This window comes from Pocillopora verrucosa, chromosome 5 (assembly GCF_036669915.1).
Source record: "Pocillopora verrucosa isolate sample1 chromosome 5, ASM3666991v2, whole genome shotgun sequence".
Classification (NCBI taxonomy): Eukaryota; Metazoa; Cnidaria; class Anthozoa; order Scleractinia; family Pocilloporidae; genus Pocillopora; species Pocillopora verrucosa.
In genome coordinates, this window is record NC_089316.1 from 10,150,059 (window position 1) to 10,167,942 (window position 17,884).

The 17,884-nt window shown below is 38.1% G+C and overlaps 2 protein-coding genes and 1 long non-coding RNA gene across 3 annotated transcripts; all 3 read left to right on the forward strand.

Annotated features, from left to right (window-relative positions):
* Positions 1-4,259, forward strand: LOC131796268 (uncharacterized). The gene is made up of 4 exons (XR_009341113.2): positions 1-56; positions 1,527-1,664; positions 2,936-3,087; positions 4,028-4,259. It is a non-coding gene; the product is annotated as an uncharacterized lncRNA (long non-coding RNA).
* Positions 4,260-5,273: 1,014 nt separating this feature from the next.
* Positions 5,274-15,228, forward strand: LOC131796274 (uncharacterized). The gene is given in 14 exon segments (XM_066166352.1): positions 5,274-5,346; positions 8,041-8,396; positions 8,649-8,813; positions 9,380-9,490; positions 9,800-9,925; positions 10,353-10,449; positions 11,054-11,272; positions 11,952-12,328; positions 12,891-13,058; positions 13,549-13,659; positions 13,883-13,999; positions 14,230-14,320; positions 14,797-14,917; positions 14,919-15,228. Coding segments are annotated over 14 exon segments (2,442 nt in total).
* A 99-nt stretch (positions 15,229-15,327) lies between these two features.
* On the forward strand, positions 15,328-17,462 carry LOC131788960 (uncharacterized). Its single transcript, XM_066166353.1, has 3 exons — positions 15,328-15,364; positions 15,891-16,013; positions 16,422-17,462. Exons 1-3 carry the CDS (start codon positions 15,328-15,330, stop codon positions 17,318-17,320), a joined length of 1,059 nt encoding a protein of 352 aa, XP_066022450.1. The 3' UTR covers positions 17,321-17,462.
* Positions 17,463-17,884: the final 422 nt, after the last annotated feature.

The following is a 17,884-nucleotide window of genomic DNA, read 5'->3' on the forward strand; positions in this document are numbered from 1 at the left end:
CTCGCCAGTTGATAGAACATCTTTATACGGTTCAGCCAGTAACTTGACAAGAAGAGGTGCGTTTGTCTCTTGTATTGCAATATACCTATCAAACTGGTTCTGTTAATTTCTGTTTGGGGAAGGCATCTCCTGCTGCACTGTTGCATCAATTGAACTTTCAGTGATGAATTACCGGGACACTTAACAGTAGTAATATAATGGCTTCTATCAATAATTCTTCGAGTTTCAAACAACTCGGTTGGAAACAATCTGTGTGGTGAAATGATATAGGTCTTCAAAAAAACGTTTGATAGCAAAATGAACCCAAATAATGATTATCTAGTATTTAAGGGCGTTTGAATATCTTAGACATTTTTTATATGCGTTGTGCAATAGGCTTTGATGGTCTCGTCTGTCTTAGCAAGCTATAACATGAAGTGCGAGAAGTTATGAATTTTAGGGGAACTCTGAGCCAGGAGTCGGAATCTTTCCAATGTACATTGAAACCGAAGTACACTGAATTATGACAGATCGCACAACTTAACCTCTTCTTGAGTACTCTTTGATCATGTCATGGATGAGAAATTACTCCTTCATTTTGGCGCGAAATCTTAGCGTTAATTTAAAACTTATAATTTATAATGAATAATTTATACTTTAAAGCAAAGTCTGACATATGAAAAGCGAAATTTTGAGTGCATCCTGAACTGGTGCTCGTATCATTTTATTCACGAAAAATTATAGGCAATATTTTTTTAAACAGCGAGGAGAGCTTTGTAAAAATTCGATTTATTTCCCTCGCCTAAAGGCTTGTGAAGTTGTAGGACCTTTTCCAAAATGCGCGCGAAATTATTACCTTAGTTCACACGTTACCATTTGATGGCACATACTAATTATTTAGCTCTCGGCTGAGCATTCAACTTTAGAACATAATTTATTATAACATAGTGAGTAAATTTGTCTAATCAAATTCAATCGCGTGAGCGTGCTTTATATTCCTACTATGCACGCTTATGAAGTCAGCAAACAAATCCCTCGAAAAAAAAAATTGAAAATGTTATAAAACAATTGGTTCATACGTCAGCTGTGCGTTCATCGAGATATGGAGCACTTGGGAAGTTTGGAGAGCACTCAAGAAGCTAGAGCATCTTTCGTGCTCTCCAAACTTTTCGCTTGCTTCACATCTCGATGAACGCACGCTGACGTATGAACAAATTGCTAACCAAATGCTGTAAATTCACAATGTCCACAAGGAGGTTCTCCGGATGAATCAACCGTATCAAAACATCAAGCAGAAGGACAAGTCTAAAGAGACAAGCCCCCCCCCGCCCACCATTTTTTCATCACTTTGCCGCAAGGCAAATAGAAACTGAGAGACTATGAAAACAAGGGTTTTAACTCGCAATTTTCAAAGCTCGACCACAAAGAACTGTATTGTTACCAGCTGAGATAAATAGACAGGATCAAAAGCGAAGGCAGTGTCACTATAGTTCAAATTTTAAGTACTGATCCAAGGAATTTTTTTTTCCTTTTTTTTCTCCTTTTAGTTTCCTCTGCGAAACAGGATTCCACGTCGAGCACATTTGTGATCATGAGGACCCTTGGTGTTATCATACTTGCAGCCATGATCGTCTTGGTGACGTCACGTGTTCGTTATTCGGACAAACCGGAATCACCACGAGAAGGTAAATAACCGTCTTACAACTAACATATCCCACCAGCAGACTTGAAGAAAAAAAATATATTAAAAATTTTTTCGGGAGTGGACACTTTTCCTAGTCTTGCCAAAGTTTGTGTTCTTTGTCTGTATATCATGTTTTGCGATCACTTGCCCAGATCAGTTCAATTTAGAGCTATATTTCTTTCGAAAGCCTAAATTTGCCTATGATTTCATTCATGACTCTGCCATCATTAACAACTTCCATCAGAGTAGTCGCAAAATGTTATGTTGTCAACAAATTCAATTGCATATTGCTGTAACAGATGCCTTTTTCTTTGTTGTTCTAATGATGAATGACTGTTCAATTGCCACTGTCTGAGGAAATGTGCAAGAGATTGCAAAACTCTAAAAACGTTTATAAGAGATCCTTGCAGCTAAGAATACTACTGAACTTGTAGTTGATAAATAAAATTTTTTTTTCAGGTCTTATTTCAACTACTCGTTCAGTAGTGTTCTTAGCTGCTAGGATCTCTTATATTCGTTTCTTCACCGCAGTGCAAATATATGAATTTCATATATCTAAAATCATTATTCATCACTTAGATGGTTTATTTGGACCTTACATATTGACCAGCTCCCAGTTGGCCTGCTAGCTCAGTTGGTAGAACGCTGCAGTTGGTAGTATCGCAAAGGCCATGGATTCAAATCCCGTACGGACCTGAAAAAATTTTTTCAGCTCTTATTTCAACCAGTAGTTCAGTAGTGTTTTTAGCTGCGAGGATCTCTTATATTCGTTTCTTCACCGCAGTGCAAATATATGAATCTTATATATCTAAAATTATTACTTTAAAAACGTGTTTCGAAACTGGTGCCCAACCCCACACTGCCAAAAGCTCTTTTGCCAAATCTGCGCATATCTTTAAGAAACCTTTAGTTATAGAGACACACCTGATGGTGGACTCATCTGTAAGTTTATTTTGTTGGTTTTTTTGCAATTCCAAACACACTACTTTTATTTTGTGATAAACAGAATGCTATATCACGATCTGGAAGTCCAAAATGGAACACCCTTGAAACCCTGTAGCTAACAGGCATCTGGAAAGAAAGATGCTGAAATATATGATCGATTTTAAATCAATCCATCAATAGAGAATTTTCCCATAACAAACCATAGTATCTGTCAATTTAGGAAAAAAAACTACAACCCCAAAGCTATTCCAGACCTCAGCTGTGATACTAAAATGTATTGTTAATAAGATTGTATTCTATCCTGACATAAAGTTCGTTCACTTTTAGCAAAATATAGCCCACTTAAAGCATTCTGGGATAAGATCCAGAGGGATGAAGATTCAAAGTGCAACCGATTCTGCCAAATATTGTGCAATAGGTTTGACCCTGGCAACTGTGCCATCTGCGGTTGCGGAGACCAATAAGCCTTTTTAAAATCAGTGAGTAAAACTGGACATTAAACTCTGACATGAAAGTAACTTTGACTGTTTTATATACGAGAAGTTGTTTGTACAAGTCATCATATAATTTTGATTCTAACTTAGAAAAAGTAAGCATAACTTTATTGCTAATAATCAACCTAAAGTCCTTGAAAATTCTAGACTGCTTTTTCTATTTTCACTCTGGGTTCTAAGAGAAGTCATTTTGAAAACGTTTATAATTTCACCACTCTGCGCATAATTTCAATTCTCTCTCTTGTCGGCTTGTTCTATCTACATATCTTTTGTGATTTTTACGACTCCACCTGGCTTATCTTGATAACAAAGTTTGGTACTACATCGACACTTCGGATCGCTTTCTTTGTTGTGATTTTATTGAAACGTTTTTCAAAGCAACTGATAGTCAAGAAGTAAGATAGTGGTTACATATTTTCTTTTCCTTTCCATAAAGACATTATCTGTGACCATCGCATACCTTACGTTAATATAATTAATTTTGCGAACTACCAAGTTAAACCATTCAAACTCAAGATTTGTTTGAACTAATTCTCACTTTTAGTCGCTTGCATGTCCATGTAAATTTTTTTGTAAAATTTGGTGTTCGATCAAAACAACAGCCTCCAAATAACAACCTGCCATTTCAAATTTGGGCACTTTATACAATTTAGTGATCAGTTTGGAAGGCAAACCCATTAGAATTATGAAAAATGACGTTCCCTACCGTTTGAGGAAATCTGAAGAGGTCTTACCTCTCAAGCTCTTATACATGTACAATCTTAACACAGTAAAAATGTCAATTATTTCCCCACATTTACCAGTTGATTTGGAATGTATCTGAGTAGCATATTGTAAAGGAAAAAAAAACTTTAAACCGTTGAACCCCTAAGAGTGACTGGCACCTAATTTCTCCTAAATGGTTAATTTTCGTTTGTTCTCGTAGGTGGCTGGCATTGCATCCCAGGAGTGTGGATTCCGCGGGAAGCAGTTATTCTTTTTTGACGTATCAAAACAAGACTTCTTTCTTGAGGGCATATGCGTTATCATTAATCATCAAAAGTTTTTGCAAAGTTTAGTTGTTTTTTCATCACTTTCCTAATAGTCTAGTACCGTTGTTATCAATGAAAGTAGTCGCAAGCTATTTTGTAATTAATTTAGATCATTCTGATTTTCAATAAAGCTACGATTAAAGAATTTTTTTTAAGTATTTGTGTATGATCTACAGGTTTGCCTGGCACATGGAGAAATTCCGTGTAGATGTAGCGGGTTGGGCATATTTCCAGTGGCCATGCATGAAGTTTGTCCCCTGTAACAGATTCCGATCACAGGGCATCCTAATTTGATCACAAATAGCCTTGAAATTGCTTTTATTGCCAGCTGAGGCCGTTCACATAATTACATATTGCTGAAGCTCGTTACACGTACACTGCATGCCTGAGTCTCATCTAAAATGCCCTAATTTCCAAATATTACTCTATCATACAAAATATTATTAAAAAAGAAATAGTTTGGTTTGGAGAACATACACTGATCTAACGAAGGAAAAGCAAATTTCGCAATGCCACTTCATATCATAACAAACCTCCAAATCTTTTTGCAAGGGCCTGATAGAGAAAATTGAACGAAAAATTGAAAATAAAAGATCGAAAATTGTCAAATTATCATTGATTCCACACTGGATAACCCAAAAAGTTGTGTAGGTAATAGCGCATTCCCCTCTTCTGGACGCTTCAATTCGGAGATTTTCAAGCCTACTTTTCGTTGCTGTGAGCTCCCTGTGTCCTATATGGTCTTATATTGCAACGGGAAGGTAATGCATAAGAACAAACTGGAAAAATAACATAGTGCATGCAAGCCCTATGTAGCTCAGAGAAAAATTTGGTAAAAGTGTCATTAAAAAAGAGAGTCAATAAAGAATGAAACGGATCAACTTTACAAAAAATATGTGATATTATGTTCATTCAGCCACTTTCCATTTTGAGCTTTAACGCAGCCATATACGGACATTTTGCTCAAGCAGACACGTTTTAGCAGTTTGGATGAGCAATGACGTCTATTTCTCCCACATTAAGAGAAATATCTACACGCAATACGGTTTACACCTTCAGCCGATTAGCTGGAACTATAGGGTCTGAAGATATTACAAACCAAACATCTGGGCCATTCGCTTATTCTTTATTCAAGAAGATATGATAACAACTGAGTTGGTTCAACGCCTTGCAGTCGCACTGTTTTGCTTGAGGAGCACGGTGATACTTTGTAGTAAGTGTGAAAGCAGTAATTGTTAATTGATTCGCATCTCGATTAGATCGACTGTTCATTGCGTCTTTACTAGCCGTCGAGCCCAGCTTACTATATCACAGAAATATTGCAACCCTACAAACCATCAAGAAGCTTAAGATCTTCTTCTAAGAGGCTTCTCACAATACCATCAGCAAAACTGAAGAAATATGGCTGAAGATCATTCTCGTTTGCAGCACCTACAATTTGGAACTCCTTGCCAGAGCCCATGCATGATGATATTTCAAAATTTAAAATTTCTATAAAGACTTGCTTATTCAAAGAACACTTTTATTAAAGTTCTGTTAGAAATATTGCGATAAGAATTTTAATTTTTTACTTTTACTTTTAGTTTTAATCTTAATTTTTAAGTACGAATTTTTAATTAGTACTTTTATATATTTAAGTTTTATTATCGGTAAAATTTTTAATCGACAAAATTTTTCGGTCTTGAATATTCAGTTGTGAAGCTTAGAATATTAATCAAAAAGGATGCCGAAAACTCTCGCTGTAATCATAATGTTAACCCTGATTTTTGTTTACCTGTTAATCCAAGAACTTCCTTTCGTATGGCATGTAGCATTAGAATTTCAGGCAATCCTCTCGCTTCCCTTTAGGATTTTCAAATTAATTTAGTTCATTTTTTTGTTATAGAATGTGTCTGATCCTTTTTCAAGGAGCAGATTCTATGGAAAAATCCAAGAGGAAAATTAATAATAAACGTGATCTGGCGTATTGTGAACCGGAAAAAAAAAATTATTCGACAGAAAAACCGGAAAACTATCGCAAAGATAATTATATTCAACTTGATTTTCAGCCGTTTCCAATACTGTTCTGTTAACTTTCGCCAATTTTAATCAGGCAACAAATTCCGGTAAACCTTGTCGGCGTTTCTGATGTAGATTCTCGTCTAACGGCAGTTTTCGCAAGAATCACTGGTTTTTAAAATAAGATATAATATCATAGGCTATATCTTATTCCGTGTCAAGAAACCCCTTCATTTAGATTTGCGTGCGTAGGATTTTAATTTCGCTTTTACCTTTAACCTTCTGTTAGCTTACATGTATGGAAAATTACATCTGCTCCAAAATAGTCTGGATTGAAACTTTGAAAACGAAAAATTGTTTCAGTATTGGCAGAGCACGTGCTCATTATAACTCCTATCGGGAAGACGGACCTTCGACCACAAGTCCGTCGATCAAACCATTGGAGTTTAGTTTTTCAACTCAATCAATCAATCAAATAAATCCTTTATTTGAAATGATAGTTGTTAAAGCTGTAAGCTTCAACTGGATTCATTTGTTGCTTTTCTCGACAGTTCATTTTTTGTGTTCTTCAAGAAAACTCTTGGACTCTGTCAATTGCTGATTGAACCGCACATTTAATCTAGGAAAAAACTTTTGGATCAGAAATCCAATTCTTTTAGAGTAACGATAATATTTTCTTTTTACATGCACATGGAAAGATAAATCATAGGTCGTGTACAACTTTCTTGAATACTTTTCGAGAATGATACCACAATTCTTGCTAAGGCAATTAAGTTAACCCCGCTTTTTGGTTACATACAGAAAGCTTTCATAGTTGGTGTTAACAACAGATATAATTTTTAAGAGTTCCATTTTAATCAACCGAAGTAAAAAAGTGGTTTTTAAGGAACAGCGTCACTGTGTGCTGCGATACATCGAAAAGTTTAAAAAAGTTGGGTAACTGTTTCCCCTTTGCGTCACCGGAACTGGTTGTGAATATCTATTGTTCTCTATCTTTGCCATCAGCGGATGATTCTTTCAAAACACGTTATTTCCTTAAATCAGAATTTTCAAGGAAGATTTCAAGGAAAAAAAAAACATGAAATATGCAAGGACTAAGTTCACATGAATAGGAGTGCGATCCTTTTAGTTTTAAAATTTACCACTTCACTCCTTTAACGAGGAGAGGAGTTACTGGATAAAATCCAACGTGGACAGAAATTGAAGATGTTATCTTTATTGTTTACTACAGGACTTTCGAGTATAGAACTTCGGAAAACCTTCTCCGAGACTGAACTGTGTCCACCTCGATTTCCCGCTGTCTTCAACAATGTTTTTAAATCAGTTATTCATAAGCCGAAAATTATACAGCAATTTTTCAGGTTCACCGCGCTAATGCATTGATGCACATTTAAGAACGTCTTGCGATAGGGATCTTAATCATTCATATTGCTATCGCTACACAGGTAATGTTGTGCGTTACCTCATAAAGCGTTATCCTCGGCTGTGACTGGCGGGTTTTCATTAGCAAATTCAGAATAACATCACCCCGAAGCATGTCCATAACACTAGACAAATCCCACTCTGAAAGGAAGCGAAGTGTCAGAACCCGTGACCTTTTTTGTTATAAACGTAGGTTAGAAGACTCCATTTTTGAAAGACATCAACAAGGGAAGATATAGGGAAATTCCAGACCTTACCATAGCAGGCTGTTGGATAAACACTTTATAGAAAAGCGCTAATCACAGCTGGTGAAAGCTGGCTAATCACAAGCTGGCTTGACTTTTTCCTCTTGAGGTGACGCTTGAATATTCACTTTTCGAAAATTATGATAGGGATGTCGCATCAACAATTTATGCATCTTACAGCCGTTACGAAATTTGGATGAAGCAAATAGCAAAAAAATATCATGCCATCTTTCTTTTGACAGCACCGATCATAAAGGCAGGGAAAGACAATGTAACGATTTTGACACCGGGCCTGTTTGGCTGTAAGGAAATTTCCTTCCAACGTCCTTTCTCTGATGGGCAGCAAGTCAAGGTATTCGCTTCATTTGGACATACTGTAAAAAGTCCAACATATCGGTTTGGTGCAGCAGTCTGGGTGGAGTCTGTTTCTACTGGTGGGTTCACAGTTTGTGTGTTGGAGTATGGGGAAGGTTCAAAAGGTTCTGCTGAAGTGAACTGGATTGCTTTGCAATCTACACCTCTTGGATCTCAGCTAGGAATTGTGGCGTTGGATCCATGGACTACCGGAACCGAGTGTATTACTATCAACTTTGAAAAGGTTCGATTCAAGAGAGTTTTTATTTACTTTTGTTTCAAGCGTCTGACAAAGGGAAAAACATAATTTCCGATAGAAGTTAAGCCAAAAAGCGTGTAGAATTATTGCTTGTAGTTCCGATGCTAACACTGACATGGCATTATCAGTAGACCATTTAACTGTCCTCGATAGAGTTTTTATCTGTCAATTTTGCTTCAAACTTACTTCGTAAACTATTCAATTTCTTTCCTCTTTTTTCGTTTGTGTTTCTTTTAGCGCTTTAAGACTTCACCGACTGTTTTAGTATCTGCCTGCCATGAGATTCTGAAGAGACCACAAGATGCTATGGCTATTTGGGTAAAAGACTTGAATAAGGACAATTTTAAAGTTTGTTTCAGGGAGACAAAGATTCTTGATGGATTACACAAAGATATCCGAATGGTAAGGGAATTATTTCAACCTCAGTATTCGATAATTTATTTATGTGCTCTTACCATTCTAATAAGCTACCTTTTGTCATTATCCAGTCATCATATCAGTTTATTCTCTGAAAGAATGATTGGCTGTAACACTCATGATTAATCGAAATAACCTTCTAGCCGTCCAATTAACGGACCGACAGTCTGATTGACTTATTGAATGACTGATCAACTGATTAATTAGGTGACTGAAAAACTTTTGATTGACAGATAGGCCGACTGAGTGACTGGCTGACTGTTTGTTCAACTCACTGACTTATTGACTGACAGAAGGATTGACTGACCTACTGACTGGCTGACCAATTCAATTGAGTGATTGAATAACATAACTCACTCGCTGACTGGCTTACTGACTAGCTCCTTAATGAGTGATTAGCAATTCGTATCACTAACTGACTGAATAACAGACGGACGGAGTTAATGAGTTAATGACTAACTGACCGATGAGCAATAAATCAATGAATAAATTGATGCATTTTTTAAATTTTTTCAACCTATTTATCAATTATTAGCCATTTCATTTTACAGAACTGGATGGCATTTACAACTCTAAAGGTTGGAAACTTCACTTTAACCAAAACTATAATGCTGAACAATGCAAGCTCAAAATCCCATCACAGTAAACATGCGTACTGTCAGGTCAGGTTTAAACTTATGATATGGGTAACTTAGTCATTTAATTGATATCAACCGTTTTTTTTTTTTAATTCGATACAGATTCCAAATAAAAAAGGGGATAGATTAGTAAGTGTAAAACGACCTTTATCGAAGAAAGTAATTCTGTGACGAATTTTAAATGAGATAAAGTAATATTAAATGGGCTAAGGTAATGTGGTTCCCACGGTTGTTGTGCAAGGGGATGGCGGTGGTGGTAACGTAATACTATTCTTGCGAATTCAAAGAGTATTTTTCAGCAACTTATGTCATTCGTTTTTCTTCATATTTCAGAGTATAAACTTCACCGATCCGTTTTATGCTCCCCCTGTTGTGGTAGTGACACCAAAGCAGGGGTACATCAATAACCTCTCGGACGCTCTTCCCCCTCAATGCAGTGCCATTACAGCTTGGGTGGAGGTAAGATTCCAGTGTTATAGCTGTTTTAGAACATTTTAAAGGATTGTCCTCGGTAGACAGTATGTGTAATGGGTGTGAATTGGAACGAACAAGATATTTCTATCGGCTCTTTGGCGGAGTTAGTAAAGTGCTAGTTGATATCTCTTAATTTCTATATCAATTAACAATTTTTGAACGCAAACAATGTGCACCATGGCATCGCAATTGACCTCTTTTCAAAAAGCGCATTTTGTCTTTATAATTTCAGAATATGAAACATTTAAAATCGGAATGCAGTGTTTTCATTTTTTAACAAATCGATGAGGATCAAACGTTTGCTCTTGACGTCTTCCAGCTTCTTGTTCTTTCCATTATTGTTATTTACGTTTATTTTTGGCCGTTAAAGTAATTAACTTGACGGCAAAATATATTTTCCTCTTGACTACAGTTCACCTCAAGGAAAGATACGAAGGTTTGTGTAAGAAAATACCAGGGCAAAGAGGAAAGTAAAAGCGCCACTTCAGTTGATTATGTTGTCGTAGGAGGTGAGTGCCATGATGCATTTTATTTTCGGCGACACATTCATTTTGCGATTTTGAGGTACTGACTAGCTCCTTAATGAATTTGAATTTGCCCAATTTTGTGGATTAAATTTTGAAAGTAGTTTGGTTTTTTGAATGAGACAAGTAATTTTTTTCTCGGAAATTGATGTTATTAAACGATTCCAGGAGAAGATACAATAGCTTCGATATAAGCAGGACTCGAGTCGAAACTAACATCAAATAATTGATTTGTCATCTTAAACATAGTCAGAATTTGTCCATTTTTTTCCCCTCTGGACCTTCTTGTTATTGGAAATAAATAATTTACCCTTTTCTGTTTCGTGTTGGTAGCTATTTGTTGTTTAATTGTATTTTTTTTCGTCGTTTCACTTTCGCAAAAAGGCGTAGCTACTCTAAATTTTGGAAAAAGTTTCATACTTTCGTATATTTGGAAATTTTTTTGGAATATTCTTAAATTATTTGAAGATCGTTTTTAGTAAAAAAAACTCTTTTTTTTTCGACGACGTTTAAATATGTCTTGTCGAATATAGTACATTACTAAAAAAAATGTACCTGAGAAATAATTGTATTCTATTTTATTTTGAAGACTTGGATCCGTGCCTGCACGTTACCTGCTTATTCTATGGCCTGTGTAAGGCCTTTGGACCGCATGACGCTCGCTGTGTGTGCTTAGACCTCTGTCCGTCGCTCCTCGAGCCCGTGTGTTCGTCAAATGGCACAACGTACGGCAACGAGTGCTCGTTCAAACGAGAGACGTGTCTTTTGAGGCGTAATTTTACCGTGCAGCATCCAGGTCGTTGTCAGGGTAGGGGTTTCCAACGGTTTAGCTCTTTTATTGGGCTGAAAATGTTTGAAATATATATGTAAAGTATATGTTATGATGGTCGGGCTACAAAACATGGACATCTGACTAAAACACTGACAGACTGACTGTTTTGACTTGGCTTGGCTTGACCCAGTTTAGTATGGCCAACTGACTAACTGACTAACCGACTGACTGACAGGCTGACGGACCAACGGACTGATCATGACGGACTGGTGGACTGACGGACCGACCGACCAGATTGTGCTCGTAAAAAATCATGGAAAAATTTTTCACTTGACTGCTAAAAAAGTTGCTAAAAATCCAAAGTTGCTGAAAATCCAAAAAGTTGTTACCTGCTCGTAAATATATCAGCGAAATTTAGGAATACTCTTGAGTTGAACGGAACAAAAGACATGGTTCATTTGAAGCGTTGCCGAACGATATGTGGCAACTTGAGCGAAAATAGCACTATTGCATGATTGCATTCTCAGAGTCTAAAATACCATATATTTCTTGAAGTTTTCAATGAAACTGTTGAATTTGTCGTGCTTCATATGTGATCTAAACCTATATTTTGCTTAAAAATGCTTATTAAGTGACATCGCATTAAAGCAAAGAGAATCAAGAAGCAATACGGCGCTCTCTCTCTCTTTCTCTCTCTCTCCCTTTTTTCTTTCAGTTTTTCCATTCCAGCGCGGTCGCCAACACATGCCTCACATTCCAACACTGGGATATTCTCACTGTGTAGTGATCCATCTAAAACCTTACGTGTTCTATCCTGACAAACCCATTGAAGTTCAGATCACTGTCAATCACATTGACACCAGTGACAAGTCGTATGTACACGATGCAGCAGTGTCATGGGTTGAGAACACCAATTACGATAGATTCACCGCTTGTGTCATGGCAGCAGGTTTCAATGAGCGAGAATCGAGCGCAAACGTCACGATTGATTGGGTGGTGTATCAGGGAGCTCCGGTCGGTGGGCTGGCAGGCGAAAAACGGATATCACAATGGTGGACTGGAACGACTTGTGTAACCGTGAACTTTCCATCAGTAAGTAGCTAGCCTTTGTCCTTTTTTCTTTTTCATCTCCCATCTTTTAACATAATTTTTTTACTCGTTCGTTCCTTTCCTGTATGAGTTATTGCATACATGCACGAATGTGCGTGTATGCAACTCAGTGTCGTTAATTGTCTTTGAGAAGACTTCAAATGGATCCCTTCCTAACTTGATGGTGAAGTTTCACCCATATCGGTGGGAAATAATTGTCAGAGTGGTAAACCCCAAACAAAACTGAAATTTCTTTCTGTGTAGGATGCTCAAGTACCAGGATAAGATCGAGTCCCAGGAGCTTGATTGGCCATTAATGACGGAGCGTTTGGCGGTCTCTATCGCGTAAAAAGCTCCTCTTTGTCCATAACAGTCCCTTACTTTTTATGCATATTCCTCAATTTCTAAAATGCCACTGCTGCTAGTGCGCAGGTCCTCATTAGTATTAATTGGGTCAGAGGTACTGTAAGAATAAGCTTTCTTTGAAAAAGAACATTACACGGTAACTAGGGCGGGGTTGAACCTGGATATTTCTAACCCCTGGACATTTTTCTCTTATTGGAAGAAGAAATTTCCGAGTGCACCCTCAGTATTTGTAACTGCCAAGCACCATCATTCAGGACTGAAGCGTGACGCAGCTAGTATATGGATTGAGGATGTCACGCAGTCCTCTTGCAAAGTTTGCCTGAGGGAGCTCCAGAACTACGCAGGATCCCACAAGGATATTTCTGTTGTGAGTATGTAGTTCACAGGCCTATCGTCGTATTATAATTAGAATCTTTTTTCTTCCTTTGATTTGGTATTTATTTTCATTCATTTTTGACGCAATAATCTCGGCTGTTATGATTAATCGCGTGTATGCATGCCGTTAAGCGCTCCGTCTTCAGCATGCCCAAAGCTATTCACATATGGCGTCAAGGTTAAAGTACTGTTTAAACAGATCCCTGACACCAAATGCTGACAACAATGTGTTAAAGAACGTACAATTCTCGTAACTAAGTTCGATCTTGGCACGATACTACCAGATGTAACGAAACACAGCTGGAAATGTTGTTAAACTGGAATTTTGGGTGAACATTGTAAGGGAAAAAGTGCTCAAAGATAAACAAAGATCCAAACATACGGAACTATAAAAACATTTGTGTGAACTTCTCGTCCTATTTCGACTTAGCCATCACGCTTAACAATATCTTGAAATTTTCATGTGTTCGTATTTTTATCAGAACTGGTTGGCGTTCATGAATCTTCACAAGCCCCCCTTCTCAGAACACAACGTGATTCACTTTATCAACAATAGAGCTCCCCCAGACGATCAAAATAATGCCTTCTGCAAGGTCAGTTGTCATTGCAGGTTTAGCTATTTTATTGACTATTTCAAGCGTTTGTGTGTGTTATTTGATTTGATAAAGGCCTATTAGTGACTGACCAATGATCATTGCTCCTTGGCGTACATACTAGACATTTTCCGTTCTACCTTACCACTAATTCGAAGCCAGGCGCGTGTTCGAGGATAGGTACTGATTCACGTGTTTACGCTCTCTATTCTTCCTCTTTCAGGATGTTAACTTCTTCCACGCCTACCTTACAGTCCCAAACGTAATTGTCTCTGCTAATCACTCAACGAAACAAGGGAACTTGAGTCCTGTTCACAATGGCATAACCCCTTGGGTAGAGGTAAGTTAGATTCTAGACAATATTTTCTGTCTGAAAAAGCCTAATGAAATATGTTATATCTGTTTATCATACTGATTCAAGCTTATTTTCAAGGCGCCATCAAGAAGTTTAGTGTCGTGGCAAATAATTCCATTTATGATGTGAAGCGCCCGGCATTGTCTAGTACTAGTTATTTTCCCGTCTGACCCTCTCCATTCAGTAAATAAATAAAACTTTTTCCTTTTCTTCAGTATATCAACAGGAGTGGCTTTCGCGTTTGTTTTAAAGAATTGTACGAAACAAAATATGATCCTCTTTCAATTATCTACACGGTCATCTCAGGTAAATACTTAGGTTGCTTAACACCGTCACAAAGTAATGTACTGTTGAATCAGGACCAAACATCATTCTCCTCAAAATCAAAGTCTTCTCTTACCCCTCTCGCCTAAAATATCCTTATAATGACTTTTTGGAAGTTCACAAATGTTTTAATAGAAGAAAAATAGACAACAGAGGGAAGCAGTCATTCATTGGCTGGGATATGCTAATTTACCTCATTTCTCATGGCTTTACATGGAAATTACAGTCTATTATACCCCAGACATACGCATTCCCTGTCTCACTGTCCTCCGTCAAGAAACAGTAGCTTTAATCTCTATGTGTACCCCTACGGAAGTAGACTATGAAGAGTGACTGATGCAGAAAATCGGTTAAGTTATCGTATGTTGACACAACACACGAATGTTAATCTCCTTTGACTGTACTTTTCTTCGTATGTGTTAACATCGCTCTAGATAAATTATTCATTTCTCATGTAGATCTATGCCAGCCTGGATGGGATTATTTCAATGGTTATTGTTATTTCATAAGCTCCACTTGCACTACTTGGTCAAATGCTGAAACAAAATGTTCTAAAATGCACTCACATCTTGTGACAGTCAGAGGAGAACGTCCACCTTCAAAATTAGCATAATGGAGAGGGATCCTGGATTGGGCTCAATTATCGAAGCTTAGAAGGATCATTCGTGTGGGCAAAGAAAGGCATAAGTAGCTTTAGATTCTGGGCGGCAAACCAACCAAAAAATAACACAGATCAGGACTGTGTACACACTCTTGGCTCAAACAATGGATACACTTGGAGTGTCGTTTCATGTGATGACTGTTTCAAATTCACTTGTTTTAAAGGTAAAAAATTAGCACTCGATTTGACTTCACCCAGCTATTTTAGTACCCTAAAATCTGGGCACTAGGTGGGGGAGAGAATAATCGTAAAAAATACCCAGTGAGGACTGTCATTTTAATGAATCCTGTGATATTTATGCCGCATACTAGATTTTCTTAACTGGAATATGTTTGCCTTTAAAGATATAAACGAGACTCATTGGTGTAATGTCAATGCTTTATGCCAAAATACTTAAGGATCTCACAAAGGCGTTTGTTAGGGCGGATTTAATGGAGACGGGGAAAATTATCTAGTTTAAGTAAATTTTATGATCATCTTTTAAAAGCACTGCACTGTCGTTAAATGCATTTTGTAGCTTTAAAAATGAATTGAAGCCCTTGAGCAATCCGTAGGAAATCCGTCGGCAATCGGTGAGCATTTCCCGGTCAATTAATCAGCATATAATCCGAAGATACGACGTAGGCAATCCAAAGAGACTCCGTGGGCACTCCGTGGGCACTCCGTGGCAATCCGAGGGAAATCTATGGGTAGTCTGTGGGCAATCCGTGGGCTATCCATAGGCAATCTTATGGATCGTTGAGATTACCTTTTCCAGACCCGCTTAGCCACGTGTAATCAGGGTGCGTATTTTGTCGCCCACAAGTTATCGCCACTTAATGACAAGGTGTAACGATAAACAAAGTCAGTGTGGAGTATAATTTTTTAGCGGAATATCATTTGCTTTCTAAGATATAAACGAGTGCACAGTCAAGTCCCACCGGTGTGATGTCAATGCTGCTTGTCAAAATACTGAGGGATCTCACGAGTGCATTTGTAAGACTGGATTTGAAGGAGACGGGGAAAAATGCTCTCGTAAGAAAATCATATTATCATTTTAAACGATGCCATCTTCAATTAACTGAAACGTTAAGTTGATTGGAAAACACATTGTAGCTATTTCTGTGACTTTCAGGAATAACGTAAAGACAAGCTTTTTTCCCTCGCGTTTTAAAAATGGATAATTATTCAGGTTGTTCATAATGACCCGCAATAAAACGTTGCTCTGGTTAGAAACAAGGACATATAAAGCAAAAATGTTTAGTAAGATTTTACTCTTCCTCTTAGCGTACAACTTTAACGTAAAAATGTTTCTCTTTCAACAACTGGAAGATTTAGCTTATTTTCCTACAATAGTAAAGAAGGTAAAAATACTCTTTACTGCTGGATCAGATTTGAAAGGATCCTAGGGTTATAAATGACACATGCGTGTTTTCATTATAGTTTTTTGGGAGTTTACAATAAGTGGACGAAGTGGAAGGTATGGCGTTATTCAGACCTTCACTGTTCCGCGTACGACCCTTTACCAAATAAAGGCCTGGGGAGCTCGTGGTGGGACGCATTCATACAATTATGGATATAGACCTGGAATATACTATGGTGGTAGGGGAGCATCCATAGAAGGAAAGTTCAGATTGAATAAAGGAACAGTGCTGAATATTGTGGTTGGACAGCGTGGTGGAAATTCAGTGGAGGTTAAGGGTGGTCGATCCACATCCTTAACAGCAGCTCAGCTGGGACTGTCTGTAGAGGACAATGCTGGAACCGGAGGAGGGGGTGGTAGTTTTGTCTATACCACAAGTAATACCCTGTTATTAGCTGCCGGAGGAGGAGGTGGTGCGTCGGGTGGTTACAACGGAACGAATGGTCAGACGAGAACAAGTGGAACCAGTAGTGTGGGAAAAGAACCATCACGGGTTAGGAAGGGAGGCACTGGAGGGCAGCCAGGTGAATGTAACAGAGCAGGTGGTGCCTTTCATGGGGGTGTAGGTGCTGGTTGGCATGGCGCTGGTTGTACTCGATCAAGCACTCACCACGGAGAACGAGGTGGGTCACGTGCTGAAGGCTGGACTGGTGGTCAAGCCGGTGGCATGAACAGTGGAAATAACGGCGGACCAGCACCAGGAGCAGTAGGAGGTTTTGGTGGTGGAGGTGGAGGATCAGAGGATAATGGTGCATCAGGAGGAGGTGGCGGGTACTCTGGGGGAGGTAGCGGTACTCGCTCTAACCAGGCTGGAGGGGGAGGGGGTTCGTTTTGCCGTGGTCAGAGTTGTCGGGGTGTAACTGGCGGTAACCCCAATGATAACGGACTCGTCAAAATTATTGAGTTATCTTCACAATAACTAGCGACCAAAAGGATTTAAAGTTGAAGTTATCTGACAGATAATTGAGTCAAGCTTTTTTCTCTATCGAAGTGATAAGAAAACATGGTTATAAGCAGCAGTTTTAAGCAATACTTTCACTCCAAATATTTTTACTTAATAAAATCACAGGGAAAGAACAAAAATAACTTTAAGGAGGATCTCATTGGGATTAACCGTTCGTCGTAAAACGGTGAAAAGTTTTAGCTGTTAGGCGTAAAATTTAACAAATTTTATTAGATAGTCATAAAAAATGTGAAATCTAAATTTTTTCCTCTTAACCGTAACGGAAAGAAGTTAACCGTTAGTTATAAGTCATCCAAAGTTTTAACCATTCGCCGTAAAGGCCATCACTCCGGCCATTGAAACTCTACTGACTTTAAAAGCAACGGGTCAGCAGTACTCAATTAGCTCCTAATATTGCTGTGCCGTAGTCACATGGCGGGTACTGACGAGCATGCAGGAAGATTTCTGTAAGCCATTTACTGAACTTCTGCATCACTTTGTCGACTCTCGAAAGTTTAATTTTTTCGCTAGCCGCAGCAG

What these genes read in the sequence shown, in the direction of transcription:
- LOC131788960 (XM_066166353.1), top strand. Translation starts at nt 15,328, where the DNA reads ATGTTTGCCTTTAAAGATATAAACGAGACTCATTGGT. An exon ending in TATAAACGAGACTCATTGGT is followed by an intron (nt 15,365 to 15,890) that starts GTAATGTCAATG and finishes TTGCTTTCTAAG; the next exon opens with ATATAAACGAGTGCACAGTC. An exon ending in AGACGGGGAAAAATGCTCTC is followed by an intron (nt 16,014 to 16,421) that starts GTAAGAAAATCA and finishes TTTTCATTATAG; the next exon opens with TTTTTTGGGAGTTTACAATA.